This window comes from Bos javanicus, chromosome 5, assembly GCF_032452875.1.
Source record: "Bos javanicus breed banteng chromosome 5, ARS-OSU_banteng_1.0, whole genome shotgun sequence".
Classification (NCBI taxonomy): Eukaryota; Metazoa; Chordata; class Mammalia; order Artiodactyla; family Bovidae; genus Bos; species Bos javanicus.
Window position 1 is genome coordinate 36216105 of NC_083872.1, and position 26907 is coordinate 36243011.

A 26907-nucleotide genomic window follows, 5' to 3' on the forward strand; every position below is an offset into this window, starting at 1 on the left:
CCAGCATCACGGTTCATTTTATGGTAGGCCCTCTTTCAACACAGTTTCATTCCACAAGAGTATAGGAACTGGGACATATAAAATGAATGACACAGTTGCTGCCTGAAAGGGACTTGAATCTTATGATCTGGGGGCTTGACTTTGCAGCTCTTCTTTCTGTGTCCTGGCAGCACTTCCTTATGCTGGCCCTGTGCATCGCCCAAGGCAGTGCTTGGCAGGTGATAAGCACACAGTTTCTGTCTGTCTGCTTTCTTCCCCTTCCACTACCCTCCTCCTCTTCCTCTTCTGTATCCCTTTGTTTCAACTCTCTGTTGCACAGACACTTTTTTTTCAACTCTCAGTAATAATCTAACACCAGTTTAAAAGGAGAAGAATAAAAGGAAGAAAGAGGGATTAAGGAGAGGGAGGCTGGCTTACTAACATAGGACTCCTCCCTGTGTCGAGTAAAGTTATTCTCTCCTCAACTGCATACTGCTATTAATTTCCCTAAAATCAACTCTAATTTTGTGATCCAACTTTGTATTGTACAGGGGAAGTGGCTCCTTATTGTCCACCTGATAAAATCATGCTGTTTTCCTGACCCTATTCACACTGTTCCTTACTCTTCCCTGTCAGTCATCAGCTGTAGCAGCTCAGTCTCTTCAGGCCCTGCTGTACCTCATCTTGTGTCTTTTGCACCCACGCTCTGTCCATGTGGAATGTTCCTTTCCATGTTTGTTCTTTTCCTGTTAAAACTCTTTCTGTCCTTCAAGACTCACTTGTTTGGCCTGTTTGCTACATGACATTTTCCCGCAATTACGGGAATACTTCTCAGTTGTTCCTCATCTCTTCCTCTTTAAACCTTTGAGATCTCTGTTTATAGTTTTTTTTAAAACCCCGAAGCCAAATCGCGGTCTTATCGCCTCCCAGCTATATGACATTGGCAAGGAAATGTCCTGGCTCTGAGAAAGCTCTAATTCCTATTTGTAAAATAGGAATAATAATAGGACTAATCTGAAAAGATTTTTGTGAAGACTGAAGGGGATAATGCATATAAAACACTTAATGTAATGCTTTAGAGTATGTAGTAAGCACTTAGAAATTAACTATTGTCATTATTACTATGATTTCTCTCTTACAGCACTAATCAATAGCTGCAGTATATCATAGTTATTCTCTCTTCACATCATGAATCCTGTAATAGTTCAAAAGTTTCTTGAGGTCACAAATCCCAGTTTGATGCATCTTTGCCTCTTCTGGAGCACTAGACTCACACAGCAGAAGCTTCACAAATGTGTGTTGAAAGAACACATGAAAATCACCTGGTTGATGCTTCAAAGTATTTTGTTGCCCTACATTGGGTTCAGACAAAGCTTACTCCACGAGACACAAAATAGGGCAAAGTAAGATTTTGCCATAAAAATTGAATTTTAATTTCTTTGTGAAATTACTGTAAGGGTAAAGAGGGAATTTGTGCTTTGGTTGTTAAGATTCTTGATCAAATAAGGATTAGGCAAAAAGTCTGAACATAGAGTGAAAAGACTAGAAGAAAATAAACCAAGCATGTCAAAGGAAGGAAATCTAACAAATTCCTAGTTGCCGAACAAACTGAAGAATAACAAGAAGTCAGTGTTGAATTGGTGTGGTCAGTGAACAGGAAACTTGAGTACTGAACAAGAAATGCTTGGGTGTAAAAATGAGTTTTAGTGGCTTTGCTACAGCTGTAGGCATTAAGCAGGCTGAAAATATAATTTCTTGTAGCTGCTTGAATGGTGTTAAAAGTAAAAGTAGATTTCTGTTAAAATGACCTTGTAATAAATAGATGTTTCTCTCTAATAAAAGTGAATAAGTAAGGTAACTATAAGAAACAAAATGAATAGCTCTGGGTAGGTTTGATAGAGGCATTTTCCCTTAATGTAACCACTGAAAGTTGTTTCAGCAGCATTTTAGAAAACAGAAGAATGTCCAGAATGTGTCTGATTTCAGAAGAGATTATGAAGAAAGCAAATTCTGTAAGACATTTAGGTTTTCTCCAAATAATTGAAATAGAAAAGAGAGGACATTATCTTTAGCTGTCCATTTGCTAATAAAGACAAAATGAGTTTTCCCACTGAACTAGGTAATGAGATGAGAGGGTAACTAATATCTGTTGAGTGTCTATTATTTGCCAGTGTGTTTACCTTCATCATTTAAGTGTATTCTTTGCAATAGTTCTCTATTGTAGGTCTTAATTTTCTCATTTTAAACTTAGAAAGATCGGCTAACTTTCTCAAGGCCACTGAGAACTTTGAATAAAACAGCATCTCAAACCAAGCCTGTCTGGAAAGCATATGTATCATGTTGCCTCCCTGCTATTGCTATTTATAATAGTACATAATTTTCTCATATTTCTACTTTGTCCTTCAAATGTAGTTAGGGTCCCCTTACAGAACAGTTTATGGGGGACATTTTAAACTGATAAATGGAAACAGTCTTCTTTAATCATTAGGACAGATGTTTTGATTTCAGAGATTTGTCTTGCTGGTGTCATTGAGCACTAAATATTTGTGGAGGGGGAGGAAGAAAGGAGAAGAGAGAAGGAAGCGCTTCAAGTTCTTTCCAATAGGCCCCCGAATTATCTAAAAATTGTTGAGTTGTAATAGAGATGTTCTTTATATTCAGTTTGTACTCACTTTGAAAAGACCTGCCATTGAATAAATTATCTTGTGAATGGTCTAAGGAGCTATGCGTGCATGCTAAGTTGCTTCAGTCAAGTTTAACTCTTTGCAGCCCTATGGACTGTAGCCCACTAGACTTGTCTGTCCATGGGATTCTTCAGGTAGGAATACTGGAGTGGGTTGCCATGTCTGCCTCCAGGGGATCTTCCTGACCCAGGGATCGAACCCGTATCTCCTGCATCTCCTACATTGCAGGGGAATTCTTTACCACTGAGCCAACAGGAAAGCCAAGGAGCTATGGTCAAATCCAAAAAGTTATTTTGTTTGAGAAACAGAGATGGCATGTATTATCTGGGGACTCATCATTGTTGCCATTCTTTTGAGAGAAAAATAAGAGATCTCAGTTGCAGACCCATGGGCTGTCAAGTTCTGATGCTCTTTACAGGTCAGAGCACATTGACTTAGGTGGGGACACATATGATTGAAATTCATGGAGGAGCTTCTGCAAATCTCCTTGATACCTTCAGGCAAGCAATATGGTTTCCAGAAATGTAAGTGGACCATAACCAAGCAGTTCTTTGTTTTTGAGATAAATCCCCAATCTAACCATATAGTTTGATGATGTTATTAAGAGCTCCTCAAGGAAATGGCAACCCACTCCAGTATTCTTGCCTGGAGAATCCCATGGACGGCAGAGTTTGGTGGGCTACAGTCCACGGGTCTCAAAGAGTCAGACACGACTAAGAGACTTCACTTTCACTTTCAAGAAAAATTTATACTTCTGTGGGCTTCCTTGCTGCAAGACTTATCCAGTCTTAAGCCTGATGGAGCTTTGTCCCAGGTTTCTAATAATCAAATCATAATAAAGGCCTGAGGTTGGTTGTCACTAGATTCAGAGCCACATCTTGCCACATTCAAAGAGAGAATATGCTCATTTTGAGCTCGTAGTCTAAAAAACACTCAGTTCAAAGAGAGTGAAGCAGTTTTCTTTGTGGAATTTTCACCTGTATATTGTGATAGCCACTGTTTTCCCAGCATTTCTGGATTTAGACAAGAGAGTAGAAGATGCAGCATAGGTAATGTAATTCTTGTGACTGGAGAAATCTATCAGAGGAAAAGAAAGATTCTCTGAGAGTATTGGGCCAGTTATAAAGCTACGAAGATATATTACATTCTGTTATCAGAAGAGTGGAATCTACTGTGTAAAGATGTCAGCCAAAGGATCTGGTATGTTCCAGGGATATAAACCAGAATTACCCAGAAGCAAAGGATGACATTACCAAAGCCTAACTGACTCTTGGACATTGGAGATATCTGTTTGCCAAACTGCATTTAGGTTGAACTTCCAAAGATTTCATTTGAGGGAAGCAGTGTTAGAATTCAGGTTCTGTGAGGCGATTACTTTGTTTTTCAAACATTTGTATTTGACCATATTGCTATTTTCCTTTTTTTTTTTTTTTTTAAATGTCTCTCAACTGAGTGAAAATGTGAATTTTAGTATGAGCTGAAATTACCTCAGTGCTTTGTCCTATGGAGTTCTATAATTTTGAATAAGGCTCCTATAGGGTTCAAAGTACTAGAAAATACAATAAAGAGATCAACAATGTCAGATGTGCAGATGATACCACTCTAATGGCAGAAAGTGAAGAGGAACTAGAGCTTCTTTTTGAGGATGAAAGAGCAGAGTGAAAAAACTGGCTTAAAACTCAACATTCAAAAAACTAAGATCATGGCATCCAGTCCCATCACTTCATGGCAAATAGATGGGGAAAAAGTGGAAACAATGCCAAATTTTATTTTCTTGGGCTCCAAAATCACATGGACAGTGACTGCAGCCATGAAATTAAGATGCTTACTTCTTGGACGGAAAGCTATGACAAACCTAGACAGCATATTAAAAAGCAGAGACATCACTTTGCTGACAAAGGTCCACATAATCAAAGCTATGGTTTTTTCTGTAGTCATATACAGATGTAAGAGTTGGACCATAAAGAAACCTGAGTGCCGAAGAACTGTTGCTTTTGAACTGTGGTGCTGGAGAAGACTCTTGAGAGTCCCTTGGATGGCAAGGAGATCCAACCAGTCCATCCTAAAGGAAATCAACCCTGAATATTCTTTGGAAGGACTGATGCTGAAATTGAAGCTCCAATGCTTTGGCCACCTGATAGAGCAGACTCATTGGAAAAGACCTCATGCTGGGAAAGATTGAAGGCAGGAGAAGAAGGAGACAAGAGAGGATGAGGATAGCATCACCAACTCAGTGGACATGAGTTTGAGCAAACTCTGGAAGATAGTGAAATTCAGGGAAACCTAGCGTGCTGCAGTCCAGTGGGTCACAAAGAGTTGGACGTGACTTAGCAACTGAACAGCAGTCACAGCTTCCTAACACTAAGCATTAGAAGACTTCTAATGTATAAACATTCAAAATTTCTGAATAATTACATCGAAGATCACTAGAGTAAAAAAATAGATCAGGGAAGACTTATTAAATGTCAGGAGGCTCTGTTGCATAGCAATCAGTAGACTACTTTCTGGAGTCAGATGTCCTGATTCACAGCTCTAACAGTTATCAGCCATGCGATCTCAGGCAAGATAGGTAACATCTACAAGCCAAATTTAACTTCCCGAAAAATAATGTTTCCACGTGAATATGAGGATTAAATGAAGTGGTTTTTGTTACAAAGTGTGTAGTATGTAGTAAGCACTGAATTAGAGGTACAATTATTACAAAGCACTGAAGTTCATTCAACCTTATAAGAGGCTCAAGATTCCAAAAAGAAAAGAAGCAAATAAATAAGTGCTGTTTTAATTTGGAATCTGTAACTTTCCTCCACACACATAAAAAATATCTGTGTCAAATGCTCCCTTCTGCATAAAGTCATTCTTGTATTCCCACTTACCCAACTAGAAATGACTTTCTCTGTTGATCTCAACAACATTTTTAAACAGAGATTACTTCCTTGCTTCAGCATTTCTCATAATGAAGCCATGTATGGCTTTTATGTTTTTATCTAATCTCCCCAACTAAATTATAAGTTCTGTGAGGGTAACTACTACTTATAGTCATATTTTTAATCCCAGGAAAATCCTAATACAAATAGACATTGAAAATTTTGTATTTAATTGAATTGTAGATATATTTAAATTACTTTCACTCCTATTTTCTGTAGTATTTGCATTTTGTATCATAGTGAATTTCTTGAATAGAACATGTGCTATGTGTATTGTATGTCTGTGTTAAAATCACACTGAGAAAAGCTATGTGAATTTTAGAATGGCCATATCATCTCTAGATAGTATATTCATTCTGGAAACAGCTCAATATGAACACCAATTTTAAAATTCAATTTGAATCCAACCTAGATAGCATATTCAAAAGCAGAGACATTACTTTGCCAACAAAGGTTCGTCTAGTCAAGGCTATGGTTTTTCCTGTGGTCATGTATGGATGTGAGAGTTGGACTGTGAAGAAGGCTGAGCGCCAAAGAATTGATGCTTTTGAACTGTGGTGTTGGAGAAGACTCTTGAGAGTCCCTTGGACTGCAAGGAGATCCAACCAGTCCATTCTGAAGGAGATCAGCCCTGGGATTTCTTTGGAGAGAATAATGCTAAAGCTGAAACTCCAGTACTTTGGCCACCTCATGCGAAGAGTTGACTCATTGGAAAAGACTCTGATGCTGGGAGGGATTGGGGTCAGGAGGAGAAGGGGACGACAGAGGATGAGATGGCTGGATGGCATCACTGACTCGATGGACGTGAGTCTGAGTGAACTCCGGGAGTTGGTGATGGACAGGGAGGCCTGGCGTGCTGCGATTCATGGGGTCGCAAAGAGTCGGACACGACTGAGCGACTGATCTGATCTGATCTGATGTGTTATTATGACTAATGATCTGTTGGGTGTTGAGTCTTAAAATGATTTTAGATACATTAACTTACACAGGTTAGTGAAATGACAATATTTTTGTTATATGTAACATCTGCTGCTACTGCTGCTAAGTCACTTCAGTCGTGTCCGACTGTGAGACCCCTAGACGGCAGCCCACCAGGCTCCCCGTCCCTGGGATTCTCCAGGCAAGAACACTGGAGTGGGTTGCCATTTCCTTCTCCAATGCATGAAAGCGAAAAGTGAAAGTGAAGTCGCTCAGTCGTGTCCGACTCTTAGCGACCCCATGGACTATACAGCCCACCAGGCTCCTCTGTCCATGGGATTTTCCAGGCAAGAGTACAGGAGTGGGGTGCCATTGCCTTCTCCGATGTAACATCTACATTTAGGTAAATTCAGGTGTGTATATTATTACTTTATTTTCATAAATGAATTTTACTGTGCTGACCTTTGTCACTGGTGTAAAACCAGTTTCACATATATGTGAGGATGCAGAGCAAGCAAATTATGGCATTCAAGAGAAATTTTTGCCAGCTACCACTATAAGGTCATCTGTTCTATATAGAATGTACTATAATAATTGACATCCATATTACTATTTGTTAAGAAATGTTAAAGGATGGAGTTTTCCTTCAATATTTCTTTCTTTTTTCCATTTTACTGTTTAAAATGCATAGATACAAAAATGATTATATTTTGATTAAAATTATTATGTGCTAATATTTTTAGTGAAAAGAAAAAGAAAAGGGTGCATTTGGTTTCAATCCCAGCTATTGTTTGAACTGTCATGTCACATGAACAATGACATTTTATCTGAGGATATGAGGATAGCATTGAATCTGACAGATTGAATATTCTGAACATCATACCTGAAATGTCTGCATTTCACTATATGTGAAATAAAACTTGGAATTCATTCACACTTACATCCTGACATGCTCTTCTCAAACACTGGTATATAATATTGATTTAAATTCTGTCATAATATTTCCCTCCTTATTTTATCAATTATATGTTTAAAATGTTGGAGGAAGTTTTAAAAATAGATAGGCTGACTGGTGGGTTGGTGGTTGAGTCCTTAGGGGTATGTGAGTCAGGGAAAGGGTAAAAAGATTGACATTTGACCAAAACTGGATATGGCACAGCAATCGTTAACTATTTATTGAGATAACCTTATAGGATATTTGCTCCTTGCTTCATTCACATTCTCTTTTGTAAAGAGCTGTCAAATTAAAGTTAATTCTTCTGTGAGATTTCAGGAAAGGCATTTTAAAAGACTTTTCTTAAGATCACCGTTTAGTTGATAATTGTATGACCAACTTTAAGTTGTGTGAAAAAAATTAAAGTAATGATGAAAAGGAATCAATATTTGTTTTCAAAGTGTATCTTGCTATCTTAATAAACATTTGAAATATTCCAAACCAAATAAAACACCATGATAGAAAAATCAGTAAAAAAAAAAAACAAACAAAAAAACAGCTTACGTTTCAGTAGCTTTCCATTTGATATCTAGTCTCCAGTTAAATGGGGCTTCCCAGATGGCTCAGAGGTAAAGAATCCACCTGCCAGAATAGGAGACATAAGAGATAGGGGTTTGATCCCTGGGTTGGGAAGATTCTCTGGAGAGGGAATGGCCAACTATTCCAGTATTCTTGCCTGGAGAATCCCATGGACAGAGGAGCCTGGTGGGCTTTAGTCCCTGGGGCCACAGAGTCAGATACAACTGAGCAACTGAGCACATACACACACTCTACAGTTGAATGGATTCGGTTGACTTGAATGATAACAGCAGAGGGAGGCTATCCTAGCTTTCCTGATCTGGTCATACATTCTTTGAATCATTTATTTGAAACACTATCTTTAAATGCTGAAATGAAATACAAAGAAAAATGTAAAATTCTTCCCCTAAACTTCACAGTCCCAAGTGGTGCATGAAAATAGAGGACCAAGGAGAAGCGGACATTTATGATAAAATATAGTAAGAGAGCCTTGTGCTAGGGAAAGCAGACAGAAGCCCCCAACTCTGCAGGAGGTAGGAGAAAGATATTTTCACAGAAAACATGTCATTTAACAGTGAGAGACTTTTTTTTTGGGGGGGGGAGGGGTGCTCCAAAATCACTGCAGATGGTGACTGCAGCCATGAAATTAAAAGACACTTGCTCCTTGGAAGAAAAGCTATGACCAATCTAGACATGCATATTAAAAAGCAGAGACATTACTTTGTCAGCAAAGGTCTGTCTAGTCAAAGCTATGGTTTTTCCAGTAGTCATGTATGGATGTGAGAGTTGAACCATAAAGAAATCTGAGCACCAAAGAATCGATGCTTTTGAACTATGGTGTTGGAGAAGACTCTTGAGAGTCCCTTGGACTGTAAGGAGATCCAACCAATCAATCCAAAAGGAAATCAGTCCTGAATTTTCATTGGAAGGACTGATGCTGAAGCTGAAACTCCAATACTTTGGCCACCTGATGCAAACAACCAATTCATTGGAAAAGACCCTGATGCTGGGAAAGATTGAAGGCAGGAGGAGAAGGAGACAATAGAGGATGAGATGGTTGGATGGCATCACCGACTCAATGGACATGAGTTTGAGTAGGCTCCGGTAGTTGGTGATGGACAGGGAAGCCTGGCATGCTGCAGTCCATGGGGTCGCAAAGAGTCAGTCACAACTGAGTGACTGAACTGAATTTAAAAGTAGTAAGAATTTTCCAGGAGAATCCATGGGGTAGGCACTGAAGGCCAAGAGAACAGCGTTCACACCTGTGTGCACTGGTACATTTGAAAACTGGAAAACTGTCTTCACCCTTGAATTGCTTAGGACCCACTTCTTCATTTCAGTGGATGCTGTGAGTAAAGGACAACAGAGGAAAGCAGATCCTGGGTTGTGCAGTTATTTACGTTTGTTGAACATTACCATACTGGATGTTAAACTAAATCTTGTTAGGCCCTTCCTCTACCCAGTGGGTGCCATCTAATTAAGAGGACAAGCAAGACAGGGATAAAAACAGCATCAAATCAATCAGCAGCTGTCTTTAAAGGGCCCGTAGCTATCCATATAGAGATTTATAGATTAACTGCAGCTCTTTGAATTGCACTGGAAAGAAAATTGGCAGCAGCTGCAAACTACACAGAGCAGATTTATTTTGCTTTAGGCAGCTGAACTCAAGTAGGTAGGCTGCCCGTTCTGGTCTCTCCGATATTTAATCATGTCCAAGGGTAGCCCCAGTTAAGACACCCATTTGTAATCCAGCTGTTTTCTAGGCTGCCATCAGTATGCATAAATTTATTAAAATCTCTAAAATATTCTGATTCTAAATAATAAAAGTGGAATTTTATACAATTGGGGGAAATTCAGCCAGGAATTTGTAGAATAAAGTATCTATTACTGTAATTCTAAAACCTTAGTGACTGAAATCTCTCTGTCCTCTGAAAAGTTATTGGGAATAATCTTTATAAAGTTATTATAGAGCTATAGTTAAAGGTATCCAACTTTGTGCTTGTTTAACACAGGACATAGAATCATGAAATGTTAACCTTTTTTTAAAAAAATAAGGAGCATCTGATTTTAGTAGTTAAATGTTAGTCTAATCTCAACTGCATATGTCAAAGGCAAGTTTTTTTCAAAATTAGATATATTACTGTTATGTTATTTAGAATAGTATCTATGTTGTTTGAAATACCAAGAATTCTAAAGTGAAAAAGAAATATTTCTTTTTGCTTTGATTATTTATATCATGGTGAATTAATGGCTTAATTAATGTAATTATATTAAAATACAATTTAATTTTAGACCTGAATAATATTTATGCAAGAGCCTGGGTGATCCGTGTGAGTATGAGGCTGTAGGGATTTCAGATCGCTGAACTAACTCGTATGCATTTCCTTATCTGTATTTCATTTCCTACTTGTCTTGATTCTAGTGTTAGATCTGTTTTCTTTCTCATATTGACTGTAGTTATTCCTCATGTTTACATTTTTGCTGAACACTGAGCTAGAATCCTGAAGTTGCCTGTTATGACTGTGAATTTGTGCAGGCCCCTGAAGCACTCTGAGCCACCATTGACTTGTCTTTAAACTAGTGATAATGACATCGGTTCTTCCTCTCTCATAGCAGAGCTGGGGGTATCAAGTGATTCAGTGCTTTTGAAAGTGTCAGGTTACACACAGTTAAAGAAGGTATCATGTTGACTGTATATCAAAAAGTTTGTGTTTGCACATATTATAAAGGCAAGTTTGTCTTATTTAAGAAAAGTGTGACCTCCTTTGCAGAAAGAGGCAACTTACGAAGAAATGCCAATACCCCCAACAGTTTGCATGTGTATCTTTATGTTTGCAAGTGTGGATGTGGGTGTTAACTGCATCTAATTCGCAGGGCTTCAGTTCCATTATCCTGCAGGTCAGGATTTGTGGAGCAATACAGTCACACCTCCTTTCCTATCATCCTTCCCTTACTACAGGAAAAAGTTAGGTGGCCGATTTATATCATGAGATAATTCCCCAAATATTAACCACTGAGACTAAACAGCTGGCTGTGGTATCTACTTCTGAGAATTAATTCCTATCCTTCCCTGTCTGCTCCTCTATTCATTCCTACTATTCATCTGCCTTTTGTCCAAATCTTTTTGTGTTCAAAGTTTGTGGATGTATGCACTATGTATGTACCTCAAAATACAAACTCTTCTTTAATAGATAATCTGTGCATGTTTTTGTTGGAAAGAAATACCATACAATAACAAAGATAAAGGTACAATTTAAAACACAGTGTCTTTGAAAATCTATCTTTGAGTAACAAAACTGTGTCCTCATTTCAGAACATGATGAGTGTGTCACGAATCAGCACAACTGTGATGAAAATGCTTTATGCTTCAATACTGTTGGAGGACACAACTGCGTCTGCAAACCAGGCTATACCGGGAATGGAACTACATGCAAAGGTAAAAGATTTTAAGCGCTAATACCTCTTTCATTAGGGATGATGCACTCCATCTCTCCTCTCCACCCTTTTTCATCACTGTTACCTACCTTCTGGGTGTTTCCCACAGCCACTGAGAACTTCAAAGTGTAGCTCACGTTCTTCCTCTTGGATCACATCAGTGTTTAAGTGGCCAGCTGTTCATCAACTCTGGTTTAATGTTCCATGACCTCAACCGCAGTGGTTTTGCACTTATTCCTCTCAAGCAGACCGTGGCCGTAACCATACCCTAGGCACTTTTGTACAGAACTGCTCCATCTTTGAAATCTAGACTTTAAATTTTTATTGTCTGACCCCAAGTCCCTTTGCTTCCAGTTTTCCCCTTCTGTTCTTTTCACAGATTTTCATCTTTAACCTCTCTGATCTTTCCTTTTCATCCAGTTTTCCAGTCTCCTCCCAGGTTCATATACTTCTTTTTGAGTCCAAACATTACAGCTGTATTTTTTCAGCAGTACCATCAACCCATTTGTTTTACTACCATGATTCACTGTAAAATATCTATTTGGGATCAGTCAGACTGTTTTTCTTCTCTGTTTTCTCTCTTGAGCTGTTAGGTACTAATTAACTGGGAATATTGGGTTCGTATGTATTGTCATCTCTGATTTTACCTGAGAATTATTTATCAATAATTCTCAGATTTTCATTTGCATCAGTGGACATTCCAACTAGTCTCCCAACATCCATTAATTCTCTCTTGCACCCATGCTCTCTTTTTTCTTCATCAGATGAGCTTACCTCCTAGTTCACAAGGGAAATAGAGGAAACTATTTTGGAAACTGTTTTGGAAACTCATACTGACTTCCATAGGATAAAGTCCATATTCCTTATTATGTCATATAAAACTTATGATTTGTCTAATTTAGGCATTTTAAGCTTCAAAACTGCCCATTCCTCAAATATGCTGTCATGGAGATTACTAAAATTAATTTTATTTGATGCCATGTATATGGGAGACAGGAAATAACACAAATGATTATTAATGCAGTGGCCTTGGAGCATGAGTCTAAGGCCTGTTCTACAATAATACACTGGATACAGACATGGATGAGCCAGAGGATTATTCTGATTGTAAAAGTTATGGAAATCCATAATTTAGAGCATTGTAAAGATCTACTCATTTAGGGGTCCAAATCCCACAAAGATTTCCTCAGAATCTAGACTGATCCAGAGAAAAGCTAAATCCATAGCATAGTGTACCTGATCCCTTAGGACTTCCCCAAAGCATCTGGGTGTGCTGAGAGTTAAGATTTTATCTGGGAGCCCAACCTTCTCAGTCTTAGTTGTACTTGACTCCCACTCCTTATTCATATGAAGAGTAAAGTTTATAGTGTAAAGAATTCTTGAAGCCTTGAGTAGATGCAGATAGAAAATTCTTTGAAATAAGGAGAACTTTCCAGGATCTATAAATTTCTTCTGGAAATTAGGACTATAGGTTATCAAAAGACTCTCCAGTCCTATGTGCCTTTCTGATGGGAATGTCAAAAGCTGGGAAGAGATATATTTTAGATATAGGATCTGCATCCTGTCCTCCATCAACATGCTGAAATCTTGTAAATTACTCCAGTGAAGATATATACATGATATACCCTTTCTTTTTATGAGACTTAAATTCCTAATCTCTTTGCAAATTCCTGGTGACTAGGTATTGTTTTTGCCTAGGATGAAGACAAATTAGGACCTAGAATCAAAGAAGTCAAGTCAAGCTTCTTTTAACTCAGTCACAGAATCTCAGATTTCTACAGTTTACCTCTCTGAGAAAGTACATCCTAACTAACTATGGGAAGCATGTGCCAGAAAATTAGAGAAAAAGCTTTTGCTTGAGGCCTGGAAAATGCTGGTGTGGTTCATCCATGACAGACCTGGCCAGGCTGAGGGAGTAGTCCTGAGCCTTACAGAAACAAAGTATAAATTGAGGTGGAAACAGAAGTTTCCAAGGGTACACAGTCTTACCTACCTTGTTTTTCCCACTTTTTGTTTTTGGAAGCCAAACCATCTCAAAACATCACCCTTGCAATGGCTTGAAACTTGGCTCCCTTTTCTACTCACAGAAAAACTCCCCTCACTCACAAAGCCACTCTAACACAACAGGCCATGAAGTTCCTTTGCCCTGGATCCTGACGTATCCTTGGCGGGGGAATGCAAGACTCTAAGACCCCTTTGGCAAATTCTCATTATTGATTAATTCATCCCTTTAGGATGGATTTATAGCTTTTTGAAAGATGGGGCATTTTTCTAGTATTTTTTGACATTTTGGACAGTGTGAAGAATGATCAGAGCCTCATAGGATTCAATCATTTCTAGTTTCTGAGTCTCATTCTCTAGATGGTGGTTTGCTCTTTAGGTAACTGTATAGGATAGTTGCCATTTTTTATAGTTTTAATTTCAAGATTTTTAGATTGTTATAATGAGATATAATACTAATTCTAATGCACTTACTGCTGTGTAAGGTTACTGGTTTTTGTTAAAAGAAAGTTCAGTATTTTCTTTTATAGGTGAAACACTTAACATCAGAAAGAGTATTGTTCTACAAATTGTGTTGAAGTTTCTTACCTATATGGAAAGTGTATTATGAATATGAAATTATAATAGGATGTATAATTGGATGTCAACATCTCCAAGGCAATAAAGAAAAGCTAGTTTGAAGAATCTTGAATTGTTTCCTTATAAAGTGCTAAAATCATGTATCTGAATTATTTTAGCATTTTGCCAAGATGGTTGTAGAAATGGAGGAGCTTGTATTGCCGCCAACGTGTGTGCCTGCCCACAAGGCTTCACCGGGCACAGCTGTGAAACAGGTAAGGATATCATACCGTCTTCTAGAAAATGAACTTTTATACCAATGTATGAAGTAATCCATGAGGAAAATAGTGTTTCAAGTAGGCTCTCAAAAGCATGGTTCTATTAACACGGAAGCTTAGGATGCAGGAGGTAGAAAGTTTCAGGGAGAGGTATTCACTGAATGTTTGCCCAAAGTCTAAAGAGGTTTTGCAGCTATTATAACTAGAAGCATATTGAACTTTCTCAGGAAAAAAATGTGTGGGATTGCCTAGGATTTTATGACTTCATAATTCATTTTACTCATTTGGAGCCCTGTGTTCCTGAAAATTATATGATAATATCAAAACATGGAGTTCAAGCTTCTGGTCAGCTCACTTCCTGGAATATACTACTTCCTACATCCACATTTGAGATGTTTTAATAAATTTTTACCTGGTCCACTTAATGTTTTTTCATTGTCATATATTTACAAAATATTTAAAGTTCTCTACTCCTTAATTTTTCCTCATCCAAGTCCATTCTGAACTTGCTCTTTCTGATAGAGACTAATACTAGAAGCTTTTAAAAATATTTAAATATATATATCTATACACAGTATATGGCTTATGACTCAAAGTAAGATGGTTTTGTCCATTTAAATATACCTTAAGAATTTAAAAAGTACATTGATTATTAGGTCCTAATTAAAATCAAGTCAGTAGTAGTTTTGGTTGCTTTGGGCTGTGTGCCTGCTGTTGCTTTAGTCATGTCTGACTCTTTGCAACCCTCTGGACTTAGCTCACCAGGCTCCTCTGTCCATAGGATTCTCCAGGCGAGAATGCTGGAGTGGGTTTCCATGTCCTCCACCAGGGGATTTTCCCAACCCAGGGATCAAGCCCACATCTCTTATGTCTCCTGCATTGGCAGGTAGATTTTTTACCACTAGGGAGGGCCACCTGGGAAGCCCTACTTTGGGTTAAATGGATTCTAATAGCAGGTCCTCACAAAGTCCGATTAATCTCCCTAAGAGAAAGCTGCTGCCACCAGTGATTGGTGGTCACTGCCTCCCATTGCTTTTCATAAATCTCTGTGCAATAGACACAGTGAATGTCCCATCTCCATCCCTCTTGCAGTCATCCGGTTTAATAAACACATCAATCAAAATGTAAGACAGAAAATGCTCTGGTCCACTTGGGAAGTGAAAATTTTGCTGAATAAGTACTGCCACTATACACAGAAGGTTGCTCACGAAGGGACTGCATCACTACATCCTTTGTTTCTGCAAATACGTCTAAGTGGTTCTTTTCAAACTTCAGTGACCAATGGGTTACAAATATCTCTAACAGAAAATGCCTAGTGACTATCCTTGATATATGGGGCTCTTTCTTAAGGAGATCATTTCTTAAATCAGGAGTTCCAAAACTCAGCATGCATGTGAATCATTCACAGAGCTTATTTACTACAGATTTCTGATAATTAACTATCTTGGATTTAGTAGCTCAAAATCAAAGACTTCCAGTGCAGTGGTTCTACAATGCTTCTATCCCATGTTCTCTACTAGTAACTATCCCCCCCACACACATGTATCAAGGTACATTGTAATTCTCCTGTACATTAACTCCTGTACTGACTGTGTCCCTTGAATACTACAGTATTTTATGCTGTTTCTGGTGCAGAATCTGGTTAGTGAAATAGTGGCTTCTTCAGAGCATTTCGGTGGTGTGTATTTTTGAAATAAAGACTGTCCCAGAAAATCTGGGATGAAAAATGACCGTGCTCAATCCTGCATATCATTCCGCCACTAAAAAAAAAATTATTTGGAGAGATTGTGAAAGTGTGAAATGGCATAAGATTAATATGAGCAATGTAAAATTTAAAACTGGAGTTAAAAATAATGCAACAGAATATTTAGTTTTCTCTATATAATTATCCTTGAACTTTCAGTCTATAAGAGGAGAGTCTCACACTTGCTCTAAGTTCGGTTCAGTTGCTCAGTCATGACCTATGCTTTGCGACCCATGAGCCACAGCACACCAGGCCTCCCTGTCCATCACCAACACCCGGAGTTTACCCAAACTCATGTCCATTGAGTTGGTGATGCTATCTAACCATCTCATCCTCTGTCATCCCCTTCTCCTCCTGCCCTCAATCTTTCCCAACATAAGGGTCTTTTCAAATGAGTCAGCCCTTCGCATCAAGTGGCCAAAGTATTGGAGTTTCAGCTTCAACATCAGTCCTTCCAAAGAACATCCAGGACTGATCTTTAGGATAGACTGGTTGGATCTCCTTACAGTCCAAGGGACTCGCAAAAGTCTTCTACAACACCAAAGTTCAAAAGCATCAATTCTCTGGTGCTCAGCTTTCTTTATAGTCCAACTCTGACATCCATACATGACTACTGGAACAACCATAGCCTTGACTAGACGGACCTTTGTTGACAAAGTAATGTCTGTGCTTTTCAATATGCTGTCTAGGTTAGTTATAACATTCCTTCCAAGGAGTAAGCATCTTTTAATTTCATGGCTGCAATCACCATCTGCAGTGATTTTGGAGTCCAGAAAAATAAAGTTAGCCACTGTTTTCACTGTTTCCCCACCTATTTGCCATGAAGTGATGGGACCAGATGCCATGATCTTCATTTTCTGAATGTTGAGATTTAAGCCAATTTTTTCACTCTCCTCTTTCACTTTCATCAAGAGACTCTTTAGTTCTTCTTCACTTTCTGCCATAAGGGTGGTGTCATCTGCATATCGGAGATTATTGATATTTCTCCCGGCAATCTTGATTCCAGCTTGTGCTTCTTCCAGCTCAGCGTTTCTCATGATGTACTCTGCATATAAATTAAATAAGCAGGATGAGCATATACAGCTTTGACGTACTCCTTTCCCAATTTGGAACCAGTCTGTTGTTTCATGTCTGGTTCTAACTGTTGCTTCTTGACCTGCGTACAAATTTCTCAGGAGGCAGGTCAGGTGGTCTGGTATTCCCATCTCTTGAAGAATTTTCCACAGTTTGTTGTGATCCACACAGTCAAAGCCTTTGGTGTAGTCAATAAAGCAGAAGTAGATGTTTCTCTGGAACTCTCTTGCTCTTTCAATGATCCAGCAAATGTTGGCAATTTGATCTCTGGTTCCTCTGCATTTTCTAAAACCAGCTTGAACATCTGGAAGTTCATGGTTCACGTATTGCTGTGAACTTGGAGAATTTTGAGCATTAGTCTGCTAGCGTGTGAGATGGTTCATGGTGGAGAGGTCTGACAGAATGTGGTCCACTGGAGAAGGAAATGGCAAACCACTTTAGTATTCTTACCTTAAGAACCCCATGAACAGTATGAAAAGGCAAAATGATAGGATACTGAAAGAGGAACTCCCCAGGTCAGTAGGTACCCAATATGCTACTGGAGATCAGTGGATAAATAACTCCAGAAAGAATGAAGGGATGGAGCCAAAGCAAAAACAATACCCAGTTGTGGATGGGACTGGTGATAGAAGCAAGGTCCGATGCTGTAAAGACCAATATTGCGTAGGAACCTGGAATGTTAGGTCCATGAATCAAGGCAAATTGGAAGTGGTCAAAGAGGAGATGGCAAGAGTGAACGTCGACATTCTAGAAATCAGTGAACTAAAATGTACTGGAATGGGTGAATTTAACTCAGATGACCATTATATCTACTACTGTGGGCAGGAATCCCTCAGAAGAAATGGAGTAGCCATCATGGTCAACAAAAGAGTCCAAAATGCAGTACTTGGATGCAATCTCAAAAACGACAGAATGATCTCTGTTCGTTTCCAAGGCAAACCATTCAATATCATGGTAATCCAGGTCTATGCCCTGACCAGTAATGCTGAAGAAGCTGAACCTGAATGGTTCTATGAAGACCTACAAGACCTTTTAGAATTAACACCCCAAAAAAATGCCCTTTTCATTATAGGGGACTGGAATGCAAAAGTAGAAAGTCAAGAAATACCTGGAATAACAGGCAAATTTGGCCTTGGAGTACAGAATGAAGCAGGGCAAAGTCTAATAGAGTTGCCAAGAGAACGCACTAGTCATGGCAAACACCCTCTTTCAACAACACAAGAGAAGACTCTACACATGGACATCACCAAATGGTCGACACTGAAATCAGATTGGTTATATTCTTTGCAGCCAAAGATGGAGAAGCTCTATACAGTCAGCAAAAACAAGACCAGAAGCTGACTGTGGCTCAGATCATGAACTCCTTATTGCCAAATTCAGACTTAAATTGAAGAAAGTAGGGAAAACCACTAGACCATTCAGGTATGACTTAAATCAAATCCCTTATGATTATACAGTGGAAGTAAGAAATAGATTTAAGGGACTAGATCTGATAGACAGAGTGCCTGAAGAACTATGCATGGAGGTTCATGACATTGTACAGGAGACAGGGATCAAGACCATCCCCAAGAAAAAGAAATGCAAAAAAGCAAAATGGCTGTCTGAGGAGGCCTTACAAATAGCTGTGAAAAGAAGAGAAGTGAAAAGCAAAGGAGAAAAGGAAAGATATAAGCATCTGAATGCAGAGTTCCAAAGAATAGCAAGGAGAAATAAGAAAGCCTTCCTCAGCGATCAGTGCAAAGAAATAGAGAAAAGCAATAGAATGGGAAAGACTAGAGGTCTCTTCAAGAAAATTAGAGATACCAAGGGTACATTTCATGCAATGATGGGCTCAATAAAGGACAGAAATAGTATGAATCTAACAGAAGCAGAAGATATTAAGAAGAGGTGGCAAGAATACACAGAAGAACTGTACAAAAAAGATCTTCACGACCCAGACAATCATGATGGTGTGATCACTCACCTAAAGCCAGACATCCTGGAATGGGAAGTCAAGTGGGCCTGAGGTAGCATCACTATGAACAAAGCTAGTGGCGGTGATGGAATTCCAGTTGAACTATTTCAAATCCTATAAGATGATGCTGTGAAAGTGCTGCACTCAATATGCCAGCAAATTTGGAAAACTCAGCAGTGGCCACAGGACTGGAAAAGGTCAGTTTTTATTCCAATCCCAAAGAAAGGCAATGCTCTAAGTAACTGTCTATAAAAGCCAAGGGCTTTAAGAAAGATGTAGGTCTGAAATCTAGTTCTACTGTTTCCTTGTTACGTGGTCTTGGGCAGAGTAGTTAACTTCAGTGTCTTTTACTCACTACACATCACCTTCCTCTTCACAGATATCCTCAAAGATGGGCATTATCTTGGAGCTAATATTCGTTTACAAGCAAAAATATTAGGTTCATAGTGATTAAATTTTTCTGATGTCACAGAGTTAGCAGCTGAATACTAGGAGCTTTATACCCCATACTCTACTTTAAAAAAAAATCTATATCAGTGTTTTTCAAAGTTTTCAAAGTTTCTTTTGAATACACTAATGATGAGGGAGAGACAATGCCTTAATCTAGGGAGTTCCTGAAATGGCTCACCATGAGGGTAAATAAAATTTCTTCAAAACATCTGTAAGTCCATTCATTTCTATTCCATATATAAAATATTAAACTTGCTCACCATTGAGTAAAGTTGGTGTCAGGACAGTGGGCCATAGTTTATCTCTGCTTTCTAGCATCTTTTAGACCCGGACCATATTTCACTATTTGAGTAGCAAGGCGTTCCTGCCTCCTATCTGAAAAAGTATAATAGCAATAATTGCCACAAGGTGTCTGTCCCAATAATTTCTCCAGGTTAGATCCTAATTCCTCACCTTCCGACACCACCACTTTGTTGATATCATTATAAATAGAAAGTGTGCCATTAAAACAAAAATACCTTTAGAAGAGAAGTGATGCGCAGTCCAACCTCCACAACCCAAATCTGATCATATCACCCCTGACAAAAGAAAAGTCAGTGCCTCCCACTGCCCTTGAGATAAAGGTCATATGTCTTAATGCAACATTTGAGGTTTGACCGCTGCTTATCTACCCGCTTTCGCCTTCTGGTCCCTCTGTCTGCTCACCTCATTTTCACTCCAGGAATGGAGTTTCATGGAGGTAAAGGATATAACTTGTTCACTTATGAATCTTTGAGACATTGTGTTAGGCCTACACCTTATTAGGTGCTCCACAGATTTTTGTTGAATAAGTAAACAAAGGTATAAATGAGGAAGAAAAGATGATGTTGTTGCTTCCATATTTACTGGGTGTTTTAAAATAGTAATTTAAAGAGGCCTTCAGTATCATCTGATCTTGTGCTTTCACCTACTGGATGAGGTAATTTCTGCACAGAGTTGTGGAGTAACTTATATATGGTGTTTAATTGTAGTTATAGGCCTGCACTGTAGAACTCAAGGCTTCTGATTCTTATTCCAGGGTTTCCTTTCTCCTTCTTCCCTTCTTTACTCCCTCCCTTGCTCCCTTCCTTCCTGCCTGCCTTTCTTCCTTCCTTCCTTCTTTCCTTTCTGCTTGCTGCTGCTGCTGCTAAGTCACTTCAGTCGTGTCCAACTCTGTGTGATCCCACAGACGGCAGCCACCAGGTTCCCCCGTCCCTGGGATTCTCCAGGCAAGAACACTGGAGTGGGTTGCCATTTCCTTCTCCAGTGCATGAAAGTGAAAAGTGAAAGGGAAGTCACTCAGTCGTGTCTGACTCTTCGCGACCCCATGGACTGCAGCCTACCAGGCTCCTCCATCCATGGGATTTTCTAGGCAAAGTACTGGAGTGGGGTGCCATGCCATGTTATATGTTCAGGAATTCATCCTGCTGTCATTACCCATTAAGTCTGTGTTTTTGTTATGTCTGCCCCTTCAGCTACCATTCTTTAGGAGTGACGTCTGTGACAGTTTTTCTCTCTCGAGGTAGGGAAGCATCTGCATTGCCGAGGTTACCCATGTATAGGAATGGCCTAAATGTCTTCTGTAGTTGAATGCTGCCTGATAGCTTAGAAAGGAGGTTAATGCCTGGTTCTGGTCACTATCTACTGAGCCCTCACAATGGAATCTCTGAGAAGGAAGTAATAGGATTTCCTGATTTCTTGAAAGGTAATCTTAGTGTACATGAGTTTTACCAACCCTTATTACTTTAGTTGAAAAGTCTTCTCTGAACCCCTTCCTCCCTAGTTTATTCAGTCTATTTCTCCATCATGTGTACATTGGTGAAATGATTGAACCCATTTACCAACTTCACAAAAGGGCTTTGTGTATGTTTTTACTGAGTAAAATTAATTTTCGTGGCCTTCTTTTTTAGCCACTTGTAAGATTACTTACTTGTAAAGCATAACTTCATTTCTAATTAAACATCCTAATATTCCATCATGTGTTTAACTTGGGTTTAGCAGGGTGATTATTTCTTGGATAACTCAATAAAATGTATTTGAAATCTATGTGCTGAAGTTTAACAGCTCTATCACTGCCATGCTGTGTTTATTGCTCAATTGCTAAATCTCAGCAAACATGTGTCTGATGATCTAATTAATATGTGAAGCTGTCATTATACTAAAAGTAAATTTTTCAATCATGATTTGCAGCATGGCTCTAAAGCAGTTGACAGTCCCCTATAGGTAACTGCTGACATATCAAATTAAAATGCTTATGACTGGGAAAAAGGTGATATCAAATGGCAAAACTAAAAAAAAAAAAAAATGTACTGCAGTATCAAAGAAAAGGATATCAGACATTTTCGTGTTAAATGGCTGTGTGTGTGTGTAAAATAATGGGTTTCCTGACCACAAATCAAAATATGAGATGAGTTTTTAATTATTTTCAATGAGTAATTCAGTTCAGTTCAGTTCAGTTCAGTCACTCAGTCATGTCCGACTCTTTGTGACCCCATGAATTGCAGCACGCCAGGCCTCCCTGTCCATCACCATCTCCCAGAGTTCACTCAGACTCACGTCCATTGAGTTGGTGATGCCATCCAGCCTTCTCATCCTCTGTCATCCCCTTTTCCTCCTTCCCCCAGTCCCTCCCAGCATCAGAGTCTTTTCCAATGAGTCACTCTTCGCATGAGGTGGCCAAAGTACTGGAGTTTCAGCTTTAGCATCATTCCTTCCAAAGAACACCCAGGGCTGATCTCCTTTAGAATTAAATGAATGTAAATTTAGTTGTATTCCTAAGTGTTTTTCTAGCTTTTAATATCTCTAATTTCAAAATGATAAATGAAGCATGAGGCATATATGAATGTTGCTTTACATGCAAGGTAACTTTAAATTGGTTGTGGTGGATTGATTTTTTTTTTTTAAGTTCATATTATTACTGTTATAGTGTAGGTAGTAAAAATACTTCAATTCCTTTATAGTAAAGTTATTTTTCTGGTAGTATGCATGCTGCTCCTGCTGCTGAGTCGCTTCAGTTGTGTCCAACTCTGTGCGACCCCATAGATGGCAGCCCACCAGGCTCCCCCATCCTTGGGATTCTCCAGGCAAGAACACTGGAGTGGGTTGCCATTTCCTTCTCCAATGCATGAAAGTGAAAAGTGAAAGTGAGGACGCTCAGTTGTGTCTGACTCTTAGCGACCCCATGGACTGCAGCCTACCAGGCTCCTCCATCCATGGGATTTTCCAGGCAAGAGTACTGGAGTGGGCATTTATTATTAATGTCAAATTGTAGTACATTTCCTGAAGTTGTTAAACTAGCAAAGTTTCAAAACATTTCTGCCATAGCATATTTTTTTTTTTTACCGAAATGACGCACAGTGACATTCCATTAGCAAAATGTATATCTTTTCATAGGAGAAGAGGATAATTTGAATAAAAATGTTGAAATAACATAGTTTTAAAAGAAAGAAAAAGTTTAGATGACTTTGCTTTACCAACAGCCGAGATCTTTTTTTTTTTTTTTAAAGCATTGTTTTGAATCATTTTGCCCTCAGTTCAGTTCAATTCAGTTGCTCAGTCATGTCTGACTCTTTACAACCCCATGGACTGCAGCATGCCAGGCTTCCCTGTCCATCACCAACTTCCAGAGCTTGACTTCCACTCACGTCAGTCAAGTCGGTGATGCCATCCAACCGTCTCATCCTCTGTCTTCCCCTTCTCCTCCTGCCTTCAATCTTCCCCAGCATCAGGGTCTTTTCCAATGAGTCAGTTCTTCCCATTAGGTGGCCAAAGTATTGGAGTTTCAGCTTCCATCCTTCCAATGAATATTCAGGACTGATTTCCTTTAGGATGGACCAGTTGGATCTCCTTGCAGTCCAAGGGACTCTCAACAGTCTTCTCCAACACCACAGTTCAAAAGCATCAATTCTTCGGTGCTCAGCTTTCTTCACGGTCCAACTCTCACATCCATACATGACTACTGGAAAAACCATAGCCTTGACTAGATGGACCTTTGTTGGCAAAGTAATGTCTCTGCTTTTTAATATACTGTCTAGGTTGGTCATAACTTTTCTTCCAAGGAGTAAGCGTCTTTTAATTTCATGGCTGCAGTCACCACCTGCAGTGATTTTGGAGCCCCAAAATGATAAAGTCTGCCAGTTTCCACTGTTTCCCCTTCTATTTTCCATGGAGTGATGGGACCAGATGCCATGACCTTAGTTTTCTGAATGTTGAGCTTTAAGCCAACTTTTCACTCTCCTCTTTAACTTTTATCAAGGGGCTCTTTAATTCTTCACTTTCTGCCATAAGGGTGGTATCATCTGAGTATCTGAGGTTATTGAGATTTCTCCTGGCAATATTGATTCCAGCTTGTGCTTCATCCAGCTTGGCATTTCTCATGATGTACTACCCTGCATATAAGTTAAACAAACAGGGTGACAATATACAGCCTTGACGTACTCCTTTCCCAATTTGGAACCAGTCTGTTGTTTCATGTCTGGTTCTAACTGTTGCTTCTTGACCTGCATACAGATTTCTCAGGAGGTAGGTCAGGTGGTCTGGTATTCCCATATCTTGAAGAATTTTCCACAGTTTGTTGTGATCCACAAAGTCAAAGCCTTTGGTGTAGTCAATAAAGCAGAAGTAGATGTTTCTCTGGAACTCTCTTACTCTTTCTATGATCCAGCAGATGTTGGCAATTTGATGTCTGGTTCCCTGTCTTTTCTAAATTCAGCTTGACCATCTGGAGGTTCATGGTTCACATTCTGTTGATGCCTAGGTTGAAGAATTTTGAGCATTACTCTGCTAGAGTCTGAGATGAGTGCAATTCCGTGGTAGTTTGTCCATTCTTCAGCATTACCTTTCTTTGCGATTGTAATGAAAACAGACTTTTTCCAGTCCTATGGCCACTGCTGAGTTTTCCAGATTTGCTGGCATATTGAGTGCAGCACTTTCACAGCATCATCTTGTAGGATTTGAAATAGCTCAACTGGAATTCCGTCACCTCCATTTAGCTTTGTTCGTAAAGATGCTACCTCAGGCCCACTTGACTTTGCATTCCAGGATGTGTGGGTCTAGGTGTGTGATCACACCATCATGGTCATCTGGGTCATGAAGATTTTTTTATATAGTTTCTGTGTATTTTTGCCACCTCTTCTTAATATCTTCTCCTTCTGTTAAGTCCATACCATTCTGTCCTTTATTGTGCTCATCTTTATGGGAAATATTCCCTTGGTATCTCTAATTTTATTGAATAGATCTCTAGTCTTTTCCATTCTGTTGTTTTCCTCAATTTCTTTGTATTTATCACTGAGAAAGGCTTTCTTATCTCTCCTTGCTATTCTTTGGAATTCTACATTCAAATGTGTATATCTTTGCTTTTTTCCTTTGCCTTTCACTTCTCCTCTTTTCTTAGCTATTTGTAAGGCCTCCTCAGACAACCATTTTGCCTTTTTGAATTTCTTTTTATTGGGGATTGTCTTGATCACTACAGTGTTGCAAACCTCCATCTGTAGTTCTTCAGGCACTCTATCAGATCTAATCATTTTGCTCTACTTAAACAAATACAAACTTCCTATACAAAAGCCATTAAACAAACTTCAGTGTAAAAACTTGTGAAGAAGGAAGTTCAACTTCTGATCCTTCTCAATGTCTATTAAAGTCACCTTTCCAGATCTGAATTTCTCAGTGGAAGAGACAAGACACAGAGCAGATATTTCAGTGGCATTTGTAATGTGGGAACAGACCTGTGGTGATTGTTTTCAGTCACTAAGTCATGTCTGACTCTTTGTTACCCCATGGTTGCAACATGCCAGGCTCCTCTGTCCTCCACTGTCTCCTGGAGTTTGCTGAAATTCATGGCCATTGAGTCTGTGATGCTATCTAACCATCTTATCCTCTGCTGCCCTCTTCTCATCTGCCTTTTCCAGGTATCCATTAATCTGCCTAAGGTGGAGACTCCAATCATACTTGCCGAGATCTAAGTGATCTTATTGGTTTCTACTGATAAAAGTGAATGAATTACATTTGATGAATGAATGTATATTAATGAGCTTAGGATGAATTTAGATGCCCGTGTTACTTTTTCCTGTCACCAAATTAAGAACAAAGCTCCCTTCAAAAGCTTTTTGACCATACCTGTATATGAGTTAGCTTAGGTGCTTAAGACATGTCTTTTCTTTATGTTGGTGATCCTTGACCTCTTTTAAATAATCCTTTTAATTTTCTAATGTTTGCCAAACCTTGTTTCTCCTTGAAGCATTTAACAGAATGGTCAAAAATATAAAAATTAGAATCAGAGTAACATCGGCAAGGTTCTAGCTCTACTCTTGACCAGCTGTGTGATCTTCTCTATATTACTTCATTTTCCTATGCCTTAATCTTTATGTGTATAAAATTAAGATAATAAAACCTACCTCAGCTTCTGCACATCAAAGGAAACTATTAGCAAGGTGAAAAGACAGCCTTCAGAATGGGAGAAAATAATAGCAAATGAAGCAACTGACAAACAACTAATCTCAAAAATATACAAGCAACTCCTACAGCTCAACCCCAGAAAAATAAATGACCCAATCAAAAAATGGGCCAAAGAATTAAATAGACATTTCTCCAAAGAAGACATACAGATGGCTAACAAACACATGAAAAGATGCTCAACATCACACATTATCAGAGAAATGCAAATCAAAACCACTATGAGGTACCATTTCACACCAGTCAGAATGGCTGCGATCCAAAAGTCTACAAATAATAAGTGCTGGAGAGGGTGTGGAGAAAAGGGAACCCTCTTACACTGTTGGTGGGAATGCAAACTAGTACAGCCACTATGGAGAACAGTGTGGAGATTCCTTAAAAAACTGGAAATAGAACTGCCTTATGATCCAGCAATCCCACTGCTGGGCATACACACTGAGGAAACCAGAAGGGAAAGAGACACGTGTACCCCAATGTTCATCGCAGCACTGTTTATAATAGCCAGGACATGGAAGCAACCTAGATGTCCATCAGCAGATGAATGGATAAGAAAGCAGTGGTACATATACACAATGGAGTATTACTCAGCCATTAAAAAGAATACATTTGAATCAGTTCTAATGAGGTGGATGAAACTGGAGCCTATTATACAGAGTGAAGTAAGCCAGAAGGAAAAACAGAAATACAGTATACTAACGCATATATATGGAATTTAGAAAGATGGTAACAATAACCTGGTGTACGAGACAGCAAAAGAGACACTGATGTATAGAACAGTCTTATGGACTCTGTGGGAGAGGGAGAGGGTGGGAAGATTTGGGAGAGTGACATTGAAACATGTAGAATATCATGTAAGAAACGAGTTGCCAGTCCAGGTTCGATGCGCGATACTGGATGCTTGGGGCTGGTGCACTGGGACGACCCAGA

The 26907-nt window shown here is 39.1% G+C and overlaps 1 protein-coding gene across 3 annotated transcripts in view; it reads left to right on the top strand.

Moving 5' to 3' along the window:
* NELL2 (neural EGFL like 2) overlaps window positions 1–26907 on the top strand; it is a 460086-nt gene that overhangs the window by 346593 nt on the left and 86586 nt on the right. For all 3 annotated transcript variants that reach the window (XM_061416377.1, XM_061416378.1, XM_061416379.1), the window contains 2 exons: window positions 11332–11454; window positions 14192–14287. In XM_061416377.1, coding sequence (XP_061272361.1) covers window positions 11332–11454; window positions 14192–14287 — 219 coding nt within the window. The remainder of the gene's footprint in view (window positions 1–11331; window positions 11455–14191; window positions 14288–26907) is intronic.